Source organism: Solea senegalensis, linkage group LG6, assembly GCF_019176455.1.
Source record: "Solea senegalensis isolate Sse05_10M linkage group LG6, IFAPA_SoseM_1, whole genome shotgun sequence".
NCBI classification, from domain to species: Eukaryota; Metazoa; Chordata; class Actinopteri; order Pleuronectiformes; family Soleidae; genus Solea; species Solea senegalensis.
The window spans coordinates 1,127,203-1,141,488 of NC_058026.1; the positions used below are offsets into that span (position 1 = coordinate 1,127,203).

General features: G+C 41.5%; 1 protein-coding gene across 2 annotated transcripts; it reads right to left on the reverse strand.

The window, feature by feature from the left end:
- Positions 1-2,568: 2,568 nt before the first annotated feature.
- Positions 2,569-13,794, reverse strand: LOC122770733 (tensin-4-like). Of its 2 annotated transcripts, none has more exons than XM_044027803.1 (13): positions 13,659-13,794; positions 12,086-12,317; positions 9,189-9,519; positions 8,630-8,958; positions 8,445-8,540; positions 8,242-8,370; positions 6,765-6,857; positions 6,124-6,201; positions 5,471-5,503; positions 4,143-4,314; positions 3,971-4,039; positions 3,329-3,358; positions 2,569-3,150 (listed from the first exon to the last, which is right to left on the reverse strand). In XM_044027803.1, the coding sequence occupies exons 2-13, from the start codon at positions 12,297-12,299 to the stop codon at positions 3,018-3,020; spliced, it is 1,707 nt and encodes a 568-aa protein (XP_043883738.1). In that variant the 5' UTR covers positions 12,300-12,317; positions 13,659-13,794; the 3' UTR covers positions 2,569-3,017. The 2 variants fall into 2 exon arrangements, with proteins under 2 accessions (XP_043883738.1, XP_043883737.1); XM_044027802.1 differs by having other exon boundaries at positions 5,462-5,503.
- Between the last annotated feature and the right edge of the window lie 492 nt (positions 13,795-14,286).

The following is a 14,286-nucleotide window of genomic DNA, read 5'->3' on the forward strand; positions in this document are numbered from 1 at the left end:
TCATTGGTTATTGTTCCCCAATCTCGTGTGTTAATCCCTCACACACCAGATAATCTGTACAAATCAGCCTAAAATCGGACACCCATGATGGTTGGAAAGGCCAGATCAGGACCAGAATCTGACGTCTTGTGTGGGGCGGGCTTAAGCTGAGGTTTGAAGTGAGGGACTGTGCAGAAATGATTTGGGGGTTAAGGGTTTTAAAAAAGGGGGAGACTCAGTTTTAATTAAAAACTCCAAAGTAGCACATTATATTTTGACTTTTCTCTATTAAAAGAAGGCGGTACTACAGTAAAATTAGAAAGAATGTAAACGTGCCATATGAAGTGACAATATAACGGTCACAATAAAAGATCAGTGCGATACTGAAAGCTATTTTTCATTAAAGCGTAACTTTAGACTGAATCCATTGTTGTGTTACATGTACAGTCACTTTATTACACCATTGACCCTGCTTCCATTTTATAACACTCCTTTTATTACATCAGCGGTTATTTGACCATCCTGCATCCGGTTTGTCTCTCACACCAAAGTCCACAGAGACAATGGTCCTTTTTAGCTTTGCTGGGACACACGAGGTCCTGATCTCCTGCTGCCGCTTTGGTCCATTTGTGTCTCTGAGGTCATTGAAAATGAATGATTCCAAACATGGAAGATACAAAATCACACATTAGAACTCAGTCAGAGCAGGTCATATTATATTATATGATATTATATTATATGATATTATATTATACTTCTCATGATATCATTACACTTGAGTCACATTATATTTGCTTTTCCTTGTTATCAAGTGTTTCCTGCTGGTTGTTGATGCTCAGTCAAGTACAACCACCCTTGAAAACATCACTTGTTTCAGGGTTGGAATGTTAACTGCACCATTTCATGTTTCTGAACGCTTGCACTTAAAGAACACGAGCACTCAGAGAGTCAGAGAATACAAATATACCCTTAAATAAAGAAAGAAAAACTCAGAGTCCACGTCTTCACCAGAGGGGGGCAGTATTTGTAAATATTTAACACTGCAGTGCATCGGCAGTACTCCACATGCATCGTTACACCTTAGATTTAGAGTTTTTAACGCTAAATCGGCACCAAAGACATTACAAAGATGAAATGGACTGTTGTGCTTTGTATTTGGGTGCCTCGGAATATTTAAGGTTATTATCTATGCAGCTCTGTGCTTGGTTTTTGCTCTGCTTCACATTTCATTTTGGGAGCGCAGTAACTACAAAATGAAGCATTATGCTTTTATCTAACAAGATATCATTTAAAATAAAATATAATAATGACAATGAATCTGTGCAGACTGTGATTTCTGTCAAATCAACCATCGTAAACTTCTTCTTTGCTTGTGTTTCGACTGAAGCCCTGATTTTGTTACACTTCAGAAAATGGGAGTCTGTTTGTTCTTCATGAACTTCATGATCTCAGACTGAGGGAGCGTTTGTGTGCATACACCAGCAGAGCAGACTCTTAAACTATTTGTGGGTGATTTTTTATTTTTTTTTGTCACTGAGTGTCATCGAGATCCGCCATACTGAGAAACCCGTGTGAACTCATATGGCCGTGGTTTGAATATGTAAGAGACACTGGTTCATGTTTAAAAGTTGTGTCACGTTTTAGGACGTATTTATTGGCATAAGTGTATAGTTTCTGTATCTGTCGCCTAATGCTGCGTTCACACCAAACAAGATCTTTCACGCTCCGAGGCCCGAGCTGCCGGCATCTTCAGCGTCTTCACTGACCATTTGCCACTTTTTCTTTTTGTTCCGGTGCATATAGAAGCTTGTGTTGTGGAGCCTAAAGAAATGAGAATCTCAGTGCTGATTGGTCGAGCGTGAGTGGAGAGTGAGACGAGCGTGAGACGAGTGTGAGACGAGCGTGAGACGAGTGTGAGTGGAGCGTGAGACGAGCGTGAGACGAGCGTGAGAATAAAGCGTGAGTGGAGCGTGAGACTAGCGTGAGACGAGCGTGAGACGAGCGTGAGTGGAGCGTGAGACGAGCGTGAGTGGAGCGTGAGACGAGCGTGAGACGAGCGTGAGACGAGCGTGAGACGAGCGTGAGACGAGCGTGAGACGAGAGTGAGACGAGCGTGAGACGAGCGTGAGACGAGCGTGAGTGGAGCGTGAGACGAGCGTGAGTGGAGCGTGAGACGAGCGTGAGTGGAGCGTGAGACGAGCGTGAGACGAGGGCCTTGCACGGTGGCCACCATCATCTTTACATGTGGCTTTATCCAAAGCAACTTAAGGGAGAGTTGAGTAGAAGCTGTGACCATGATGTCTCAGTGTTAACCACCGAGCTTCTCGACACCGTCTCACAGCCACAAACAGACAGACCAGCCTTTCGTCTGAATCTTAAGATCGTCTGTCTGTTTGTTGACAGTTTGGGACAGAAACATCACTTTCTCTGTTTAGATGTTTGATCGACAACTATCGGAGCGAAACACCTTCCTGTTGCTCTCTGAGCCGACTGGAGCAGAGTGTGTTTTCAGTGGAGAATAAACGACTGGAGCAGAACCAGCAAAGGAAAAGATGAGTCACACACAAATAAATATTACACATACACACTTTTAATTGTTCTTAAACAGTGCAAAGAATGAATACACAGATGAATGACAGTAATAAATACATTCACAACTGTACAGTTAAGGGCATATGCAACTATTTTAATCACTTCTCTTTACAGAACCTTCAAAATCCTCCTCATCATCATCATCATCTTCATGCTCATGTATTCTGGTATCTACGTGAAATGATTTAAAACTACACACTAAACGGTTGAACCATGTACTGAACCCTGTGCAAGGCGCTGGTTTTATACAATAACATTCAACACTGAAATCATGTCTTCAGCGTCAGTATTTTTATGGTCTAATCTGCTTAGACATTATTTTAACGTTATTTATTGTGTGTTGTTCAGTCTTGTCTATCTTCATAAATGCCGCAGATACACTCACGCTCTTTTCACTGTGATTGAATCCGACCACAGAACCAGGTAGCGTGTCAGTCCTTTGGTGTTCATAGCTTGGCTATGGCAGCCTGAATCACCTCAACGACCTTGCTGCAAGGCTGCAGGGGGTCGTACTCTGCAAAAACGTGGCAGACATTTTCCATGCCTGCCTCTATGCCTTTTGCCACGAAGCCAAACATCCTGTTTGCACAAACAAGGAACAGATTAGGTTTAATTTGAACAAAATGGAAATACAAGACAATATGTTTTCTTATTTAAGTTTAGTGATTTGCAGATGAGGCTTAAAAAAGTGAGGGCCCAGTGTGGATCCTCACATGAGGACATTCTTGTGATACAGTGAGGAATAAAAGACATTTACCTTGCACCAAATGTAGTTCCGTTCACCCACCTGTGAGAGTAAAACAGGACAAGTTTGACATTTCTATGTCACTTTAACGGTCCAGTGTGTAAGAATTAGTGACGACTACTGGTGAGACTGCAGATAAACAAACAAACAAACAAACAAACAAACAGACGACGGGGAACTTTTCATCGCCTAAAGGATCCAACATGAAACACACTCTGTAAAGCATATGAAGGCTTATTCAAAGGCTATGGAAACCAAATGATTTGTATAGCTTTATAACTTTAAAGTGGTTATACATGTACAGTATGCAAACATACTTATAGGAAGTCTATTCAGTCTCTGGAAATGAGATCAGAAGACAGATCATGATGTTTTTCTGAATTTTCCCCACCTTTTATTAAGATTTATGTCTCTATGTTTTAAATGATTCAGTCTCCACCTCTGTTGATATGGCTTTAAATGAGTTGCTAAATTATGATTATGATTTTGTGAAATGGGTCATGATAGTTTGCCATCATTAAAAAGTAGGTCCAAAAATAGTTTTTATGTTATGTTCACAATATTAATGAGCTCTTCACTGACAGTCATCAAAGAGTGTTGCGTGACGTTTATCACTGCACTACTTTTATGTGGGTACATGTTGTTACAACTCACACTCGGTTGTCTGGGTCTTCACCGCTGTAGCTGAGCAGGTGAGCAGGGTAATGGCGTCTGAAGAAAAGCCTGTGGAGATGTTCGAGATCACATGAAGCCAAACTCGCAAACCACAGATCTGCACCAGCATGATTTACTGAACAATCTCAGCAGCGAGTGTCTTTTTTCTTACTTCCTGTTGATGTCTGTCAGTGTCACACCCTTCCATGACACCTTCAGGTTGACGACGGTTGGTGTGAAGGAACCTGGGGTCTTCTCAAATGTTGACGACACGGCCTTCTGGACGGCATAAGGGCCCGTCAGCATCTCAGTGGGGACAGCATTCAGGTAGATGAAATTACAAGCTATGGAAAGACAACGTGTTACTGGTAGAGTTTGGAAAACAGGGTGAAAACATATGACAACAAAACAATAAAGTCAAGAAAGTTCTAGTCGGAAATCTCTCTTTAAATCCTGAAAGGATCAAATAAAGTCAAGAAAAAGTCAGTGTCTGCATCACTCACAACTTTCATTATTTTTTAAACACATTCCCAAAAGATTTACATGTTTGATTAATTATTATTAAGTATTGTCTTATGCTTAAAACATAAACTGTATGCAAATGAATGAAAGGAAAATGTTCCATATGTGTCCTGACTAATAGCTGGTTTAACACTTTTAAAAGTGACGGCAATTGGAAAATGTATTTAAATTTGAATCATGCATCAACAGGTCATTAGCAGACCCTGTTTTAGTCAATGTCATAAATGTGTGTTTTTTTAACTAGTAAATGTAATATATTCTAAGTTTATAGTAACTTTATAATATTTGGTGGTTTATTCTACTTATTGTTACATACTTTACCACATTTCATGCAGGCAGTGTTTTTAGCATACTAGCTAGCCTGCTATAGTTCGAAATACGAAGCTCTGTAGCGATTAGCTTGAATGAACAAATCTCATCATCTCAACACTGTTGGTGCTAATAAAACTAATTTAATGAGGGTCGATACACACTGAGACATACAGTAGGTAAGTGAGTAATAGAGTGTGTAAATGTATTTAGAGTGTCTGGAATGATTGTGTTTTTACTGTGAAGATTCAGAATGAGCACTCAAACACACCAACGCAACAATTACTAAAAACACACACAATAACAGATCTCGTATCTCTAATGACAAAAGTGACGAGTCAAAAGTAAATGACTGTAGTTTTTCTCCTTTTTTAACAGTTTGTCATGGAGGTGAATCAACTGAAGGACGTCTGAGTTTGATTTGTGAAGCGATCGTCGTCACACGTTCTTCTCCTGCTGAAACGTGACAAAAGGGCGGCTAGCATGCTGCTACTGCAGAAGACAAGGTAAGAACACGGATGTAAGCTAAAGCCTCATATTTAATATTTATTCATCATTTTGATGTTTAAGGGTCACGGTTCATTTAAAGGTCAGTGTCAGTGCTAGCAAAGACGGCTAATGTGCTAACAACAGGTGTGAGTGTATGTCAGTGAGCCTCACCTGTCTTACCCTCTGATGATGGTTTGTCATTCTTCTCTTCAGCTGTTCTCAGAACAAAGACATGATGAGACACTGCAGTGACTTCCAGTCATTTAAACACTTAACAAATCTTACATTCAAATCATTTGTTGTTGTTGTTGTTGTTGTTGTTGTTGTTGTTGTTTCAAGCACAACAGACAGAGTTTTTGACATATAGTCTGTGTCTTTAAATAGAGGTTCTATCTATAAGAAGTGACTAGTGATAAACGTTATTAGAATGGGAACTTTGAGGTTATGGAGAACCATAAATGACATTATTGCAAGTAAATCAATGAATAAATAAATACAATGATTTGTTAAAAATGAGAACAGGAATGAATGAATGAATAAGATAACATATATAATATTGATATTTAAATATGACATATTTATTATTTTATTTATGTATGTATTCATTCATTCATTCTCTTATTTCTTATAATCCTTTCTGATTGTCGATTGATCCAGCAGCCTTCTAAATGTCTTTCATGGGTTGTGCATGCCAATGTGCGATTAACCCTTAATCTTAACCTTGTCACATTAATCCTAACTTAAGCAGAGTCTTAGAAATGAGGTTGTGCTTCATTAGGATCATGTTTTGGTCTCACACACACACACACACACACACACACACACTGAATTACCTTGGGCGTGGAGCAGTAGTTTGCAGGGTAACGCGTAAGCTGAAATGGTGTGTTGGTAAACCAGGGCAGACAGACTACCTTTAAAACAATGTAGAAAAATAACATGATTACACGTCTGAACAGAAACATTCAGTGATAATATTTACGTTATGACTGCAGTGATATTTGTTATTTGTGAAGGTCAGGGGTCGGATTAAGTAACTTTGGCAAATGGTAAATTCTAAGCAATTGAATATTGGGCCAACACATGATATCTTTGTCAGGCAAAATCCTTTTTTCTTCTAATCTAAACTAATCATCTTTTCTTCAGAATCAAAGGCATGACTCAATCCTTCATCTGTAAATTGACTCACATTTTCCCCTTTTTGGGGATTTTGCAGAAGCAAGAAAACGATACGACGCTATAGAGATAGAGGCAGGTACTGCAGTTGATAAGAAAGAGACGACCACAACAAAGCTCATATGTGGGCGTGAGAACACGCCCTGTGAAATCATAGCACTGTCCCTGCTCCGCTGCCCACCCACGTCCCGTGAGGACACACATGTCTGACTCACTTGTGGTTGTGGAGTCATGTTGAGCTTTAAGTGAGAGATTAAATGACAAAAAGCAGAAAGGTGCTGTTGACGTTTCCAGAACTCACCGAAGTACGGTTCATGGGAGGAGCCTTTGATGCGAACGCCTTTGGTAGATGATTCAATGAGGAAGTGCCGCAGACTCTCTGAACTGCTCTCTCCTGTTGGGATGAAAGGACACAGGAAGTTTTTACTGATGTTTAAGTGTCGTGGTAAAGATGCTCTCATGTGCCTCGTGTTTGCTCAATTCTTTGGATTTCTTCCACATTTTCCTTTGTTTTAATCCCCCGCACCACAACAACAGTCCACAAGACGGCAACAAAAACCAACATGATGAGCTCACGGCAAATTGTTGTGTTGGCTGAAGTTACATAAGATCTGAAAGACCTCATTATGTGACGCACACATTTTCTGTAAAACTCATTCATTCAATCGAACCGTACCGCTCTCGGTTTTCCTATTCCTGTCATCTCTTAAAAAGCTTTCACAATTTAGTTTGACAACATTTTTCCATTGCAAACTCTCCCCTGAAAGTAGAAGTCAAAGAGCAGAGGGAGTAGTGACATTCCTCTGTTGCCTGATTTTCCTTGGGAGAGGAATGTTCTGTGAGCTCGCACACACTGAACCGACCTCCGAGCCAACACACTGCTCACATTTCTGCTGTTCTTCTCTCTCTTCCCCAAAAAAACTACAAAGGAAGTGAGCCTCAGCATTGTTTTGTGAATGAGGTTTCTTTTTTCTGTCTTTTTTTCTTTGCTTACAGTGCCATAAACAGCTGGTTTTCCTTTGTGTTTACACAGTGTTCACTGTGGCTGGAAAAACATAACAACACTGTCTCCTGCCTCACCGCACGTAGCTGGACGTCGTCAGGCGGGACCGTACACATCGTTGTGTAAGTCGTTCTCTTTGTCTTTTCACATCTCAGTGTGGAGGAAGATGTGACTTTGAGAGTGTCCACTCACATTGCCGTACATCCACGGTACCAATAATCTAATAATCTATAAATGTCCACTCGTTAGATTAGGCCCTCACATTTTTTCCACTCACACAAAAAAATTACAAAAAAAAGTACAGCTCATGTAAAGTGTATGGCTGCAGTACTGGTGAATGGCCACTAGGTTTAGAGAGATTTATGGTGCATTCCAAAAACACCTGGGAGTGATGTGTTGATCGTGAATGATCGTCGGAAAGAAAACTTTTATCCATGGATTAAAATGACAGATTACTTTGTGTACGTGAAACAAATAAGAAAGAGGTGCAGAGTTTTAACTCTTCATGCAGGAGCAGCAATCTTGAACTCCTTTTGTTGGGGAAAAAGTTTAAAAAACACTGGACGTACTGTATAGAAGTAGAAAATGTTAATCAATACAAAAAAACGCCAAAACAAATACTGAATTCATTGATAGTAAGTTTATGTATAAATATAGTGTAAGTGTAAGTTTATTGTCAGCTGTTTAAGTGTGAAACAAAAGTCAGAAGATTCAGCTCATCCGTGTTTACTAAATGTCAACCTCTGCTTTAACGTGACGGAGCGCGAGTGTTTACCTGGGTAGGCAGACGCAGTGAAGCTGAGCTGTTGGTCAACCTTCATGGCCAGACCAAAACTGCCTCTGTAGGACGTGCTGTCTCTGATCACAAATGAGCCTGAATCCTTGTCTTGAATCAGGACTTCAGCTGGAGAGGATCAAACGGTTCATGTCAGTATCTTAGTCCTATACCTCTTCAGACTGTCGTTGTGAGATTCTTACCTTCTGCTCTGCTGATGTGAGGACGGAACCAGAACTTTGAGGTGTCCATGACAAATTTCATGGAGGGCTGACTGCCACTGAATCGAGCCTGGAAACCTAAACGACCGCAGAGATACGAGGGTGAAGTCAACAGTGTGTGAAACAGAGCGACAGGACGTTTGACTCGTGCGACACCAGCGACTCACTGTGAGGAGACGATGGCTTCGACCGGCACGTAGTGATAGTCTGTAAGTCCATTTGTGACGCAGGACAATGGACAGGCACATGCGGTTGTGGTGCACCGTTCACTAACAGAACAGGAATATCGGTGAAAGAGCTGGAGAGTGAAGCTGGACTGCTCTGTGCCCCCTTGCTGTGGACGTCCTGCAGGTGTCCCTGCCTCGTCAGCGCCGGTTTCTCTGGACATTGCCTGTTCTCAAACAGCCTCATTGAGGACACATCGCTGAAGGATGTGCACATGCTGTTCAGGACGGACTCTGGAGAGTCAGCGTCTTCACTGGCCAGAGACAGGGAGCTACACAGGAAGGAAGTGGAAGCGTTTAAAGATACTGTAGGATGATGACATTTACTATTACACTCCCTGTTCCTATGGTTTCAGTTTGGCTGTTACAGGGTCCACTTTGTTACATTTACGAGAGTTAAGTTGCAGAAATTCAAAATACTCAGTATGTTTGTAGAAGAATAGTTTGGGTTGTTTAGTCCGAGAAAAAGTGTCAATGTTTCTACAGAAAGGTTGAGTTTTACCTGCCAAGGATGTAGCTGGTGTCTGAGCATGTTGACATGGAGAGGAGCGAGGTGGCGCTGTTTCTGTTGGAGGTCGACAAGCGGGATCCCAGGGCGAAGCCACTGTCTTGCTTTGGCGAGGGATTGTGTCGCGGCACACTTCCACACGGCAGCGGTGGCCGGGAACACGTGGGGGAGCAGGAGAGAACCGGCACGCCATTGGTCCTGCAGCTGCGGCTGCTCTGTGCTGGGATGGGTATACTGGGTGACACACATGGAACCATGATGGACGAGGAGCTGGAAGAACATCCTCTTGGGACCAGCACGCAGTGGGAGACATCGTCATCAGAGTCTGCAGAGCGGGGACAGGAATGTGTTGGCAGAAGTGAAAACGTTTGCAGCATCAAATATTGTCAAGGGTGTGGATGAAGTGTTCAGGGCTTGTGGGCTTGGCCTCAAACACGCAGCAGCTGAATCTCACCTGATGAACAGCTACTTGTAGCTGCATGCACAACTCAGGCCAAACCTTCCAAACTGTGCTTTGAATTGTGTTTCTGCTCTTTCCATGATATCAAATCACCTGAAGAAGTCTCAACTTGTTCCTGAGCACTCAACCATCTGTCTGTCTCTCTGTGTTGATGGACGCAAAATAAATCTGCGTCGTCAAGAAGAACGTGGTTTGACATAATCGTGTATGATGTCCATACAAATAGGACTAAACCAGAGGAAGGTGAAGCACATCGCTGATGTATTTGGTGATTTTCTTTGATGCAGGGTCAGATGTCTCCTCTCTCTGGTCTGTCTCCTCAACAGGAAGTCCATGATTATGCTTTGTTGACTGTCTATGAGCAGAGTGGGTCTGCTGTACCACCCTCATGTGTGACTTGTTGATGAGTTTCTCTGTGTCTGCAGCCCACTGTGTGCAGGGTGTGTCAGTAGTCTGGGCACTAGTCCCACAACAGCTGAAGTGGTGCAATTACCCCATTATCAAACATTCAAACTATCTCCAGAAGGGCGGGTACGTTTCCAAAGCCTCGGGCTTCATGTGCTAATAGTTTGATCAGTGACTCTGACACACCACTGGAGGTGGATGCTGTTAGTGTTGCACTTTGTTGATGATCTGATGATTTCTGTGGATTTTGTTTTGTGTAAAATTGTCGTGTGTAGTTTTCTTAACCGCTGTGTTGAGAGCAGACGACGCTGATTCAGCTATTCCTGTGATTCTAACTTTAGTTCAGTGTTTAGATCTAATTTCACTTCACAAGTCAATCAAAATACTTTTTATTCCTTTGGGGGAATTTGGGAAATGAACATTCCCATGCTACAACGAGGGAGAAAGCTAAGCTAACAGATGCTCCATCCACCTTCAATGACCTTTGTTCTCTGTGTTGAACAGTCAGACAGATATCGTGATGTATCGCTACATGATTGTCTTGATTATCACAGAATCGTCGTATCGTGATATCGTTATCATAGTATTACGTATCGTACCGTGATATCGTTATCATAGTATTACGTATCGTACCGTGATATCGTTATCATAGTAGCATCGCGATATCGCTATCATGGTATTATGTATCGCATCGCGATATCGCTATCATAGTATTAATGCATCGCATCGCGGATATCGTTATCATAGTATTACTTATCGCATCGCGATATCGCTATCATAGTATTATCGTGATCGCATCGCGATATCGCTATCGCGTATTACGTGATCGTGATCGCGATATCAAGTATCATAGTATTACGATCGCGTAATCGCGATATCGCCATCATAGTATTACGATCGCACCGCGATATTCGCCATCATATTACGATCGCACCGCGGATATCGCCATCATAGTATTACGTGATCAGTAATCGCGATATCGCTATCATAGTATTACCGCATCGTAATCGCGGATATCGGCTATCATAGTATACGCATCGCATCGCGATATCGCCATCATAGCATACGCATCGCACGCGGATATCGTCATTACGCATCGCATCGCGATATCGCTATCATAGTATTGTCGCATCGCATCGCGATATCGTCATCATAGTATTACGCATCGCACTGCGATATCAAGCCATCATAGTATTACGTGACGCAATCGCGATATCGCCATCATAGTATTACGACGCGGCTCATGATATCGCCATCATAGTATTAATGCGATCGCAATCGCGATATCGTTATCATAGTATTACGCATCGCAATCGCGATATCAAGTATCATAGTATTACGTTTATCGCATCGTTATCGCTATCATAGTATTAATGCGATCGCATCGCGATATCGCTATCAGTAGTATTACGGTTTTAATCGCGATATCGCTATCATAGTATTACGTATCGCACTGCGGAAGATATCAAGTATCATAGTATTACGACGTACCGATATCGCATTAAGGCATAAGTATCGCATTCGATATCGCATTGCTAGCGTATTACGTGATCGCATCGCGGATATCGTAAGTATCATAGTATTACGACAAAATCAGTGATATCGTTATCATAGCATTAAGTATCGCATCGCGATATCACGTCATAGTATTACGACATCGTACCGATATCGCCATCATAGTATTACGTATCGCATCGCGATATCGTTATCATAGTATTACCGCATCGCATCGCGATATCGCTATCATAGTATTACGCATCGCATCGCGATAACGTCATCGGCAGAAATTAAGCAGCGTATCGCACCGCGATATCGCTATCAAGTAGTATTGGCGTATCGCATTCTTATTATCAAGTATCATAGTATTATGTATCGCATCGCGATATCGCTATCATAGTATTACATACGCATCGCGGATATCAAGTATCATAGCATATGTATCAATCGATCGCATTTCCCGTGATTCTCACCCCGAGTAACAAAAACTACTTAAACATACTGAGGCTTTCACACTGTCACACTGTACCTGTGGGAGGGCTGATGTTGACCTGGAGGGGTTCAAATGTCGGATCCAGTTCCAGGATGAGCTGGTTGAGATTATCCAGGGAAACGTCGAGATCAGAGTGGGCCTGGTTGCCACTGGGCTTCGTCTCCTGAGCCTCGTCCAGGCGGATCGTCTGACCCACCCTCAGAACATGATTGGGAATGGTGTGGGACATGCCTTCAGCTGTAGGCATCATGTTAGGAGATCCAGAGTCCTGGGGGACAATTAGAGACACAAACACAATGGAGGCAGATCATTTACACTGTCTTTTGTCCTGTTTTCCCAGATACTCATCTTCTTACGTAGAGCAGCCACTTACCGACGCTGACGGATTAGAACTGAATCTTTGTGGTTTTGTTTTGTGACGTCTTTACTGTACATATTCTACCTGAACGTCCTACAACCATTCATCCATTTCATTAAAAGTGCATTCTGTTCATGTCTACAAGCCTAAATACACTGCTGTGTTGCTGCAATGTGATTGGCTGATTCAGAATTTGCATTAACACACAGGTTACACAGTTCTAAAGTGGCTCCAGAGTATACGTTGACTTTTATAAAGTGGGATGAGAGCGTATTTATGTTTTCGTTGTGCAAAAATGTATCTAGTGATTATTTGCTGGTTTGGATATAAAGGTGGGACGGTGTACCTAACAATGTGGCCACCATGTGCATATTCAGCTACTTCTTATACCAGTTCACCAACATCGAATTGGACTTTAGTAACTGTTAATAAAGAAAACACAGAAAGTTCTCTGCTGTTGCTCAACACATGCGTAAAGATCCAGTCATTCAGTAAATGACTTACAACGCTGATATCAGCATTAGTTGTTTGGGCAGGGCGTGTAACACGAGGATGATTCGCTCGCACTGCGTCTCCGTGTTTCAGACGAGGTGTGGTGCTCAGTGACTCACCAGGTGACTGATGGTTACCATGGCGACACCAGTGTTTTTCTATAACAGCTAAAACCTCCCAATGCCCAACACAACAAAAATGTGCTGTTTTCTGAACAGAATCCCAAGGTTTTGAAAAACACCCACTTCATATTTTCTCACCCGTATTTATGCAGTTATTACTCACAGTTTACATATAAATCTGTGCAATCGTTTTTTTAGGTATATATATATATATGGTGTAAACAACAATATTTGTAGATTATTACTTTAATTTAAAACTGAATTACTGTGCCATGAAAAACTGTTTGCATACAAGTTGTATTTGTAAATTGTAAATTTGTAAATTCAATTATTTGTCTCATAATGTGGAGCATAATAATATTATTAATAACAATATTATTATTATTATCATTATTATTAATAATGATAATAATAATCCCTTTTTGTGTATTGTGTGAACTGCACTGTTATGTGATGAGTGATCTAAATGTCATGACCGAAATAAATAAATAAATAAATAATAATTTAGTTTAATAAATGGTAGCTTTTAAAATCTCTAGTGCAACTTAAAAATAATACCGAACTGTCAAACATGCATATTTTTCATTTGTATATTCTGCTACAGATGATAGTTAGTGCTAAAGAAAGTTAATCTTACCTTATTTCTTCAGCTGCGGTGGTTTTTACACGATGACTTCTCACTGGTTTACTTTTACACTTCACGTGTGTTTCATGCTTATATTAATACGAGCCCCAGCCCTTTTTCCGTCGAGCCAATCAGCTGCCAGGATCTCTGATCGCTGCAGCTCCTACTGATGAAGTCATCAAAGCAGTGTAAAGTTTATAGCTGGAGGGGGTGTTTCTCACCCACACACACTCACACACTCACACACACACACTCTCACACACACACACACACACACACACACACACCCAGGTTTATGCAGGTATCCTTTAAGGACACTTGACAACTTCCATTCCTTTGTCTAAGCAAACCTTAACTCTTACCTGTCCACGAGGACAACTGGTCCTGCCAAGGTCAGTGTCACACACACACACACACATACACAGAATCTGGTTTCCATGACCTCCGGGGACATTACATTGACTTATTGCAGCACGACTCGACTCTACTCCGTTTGGTATCGTTTTCCATTACTGTAGTACCTCCTCAATGTGGGCGGAGTCAACGGCCGTAACGTCGTTGTATAAGCGACACAAACACACAAACTAGTAAAGCAGCTGTTTTCAGTGTAAGTGAATCATTAGAATCAGTACGTTCACAG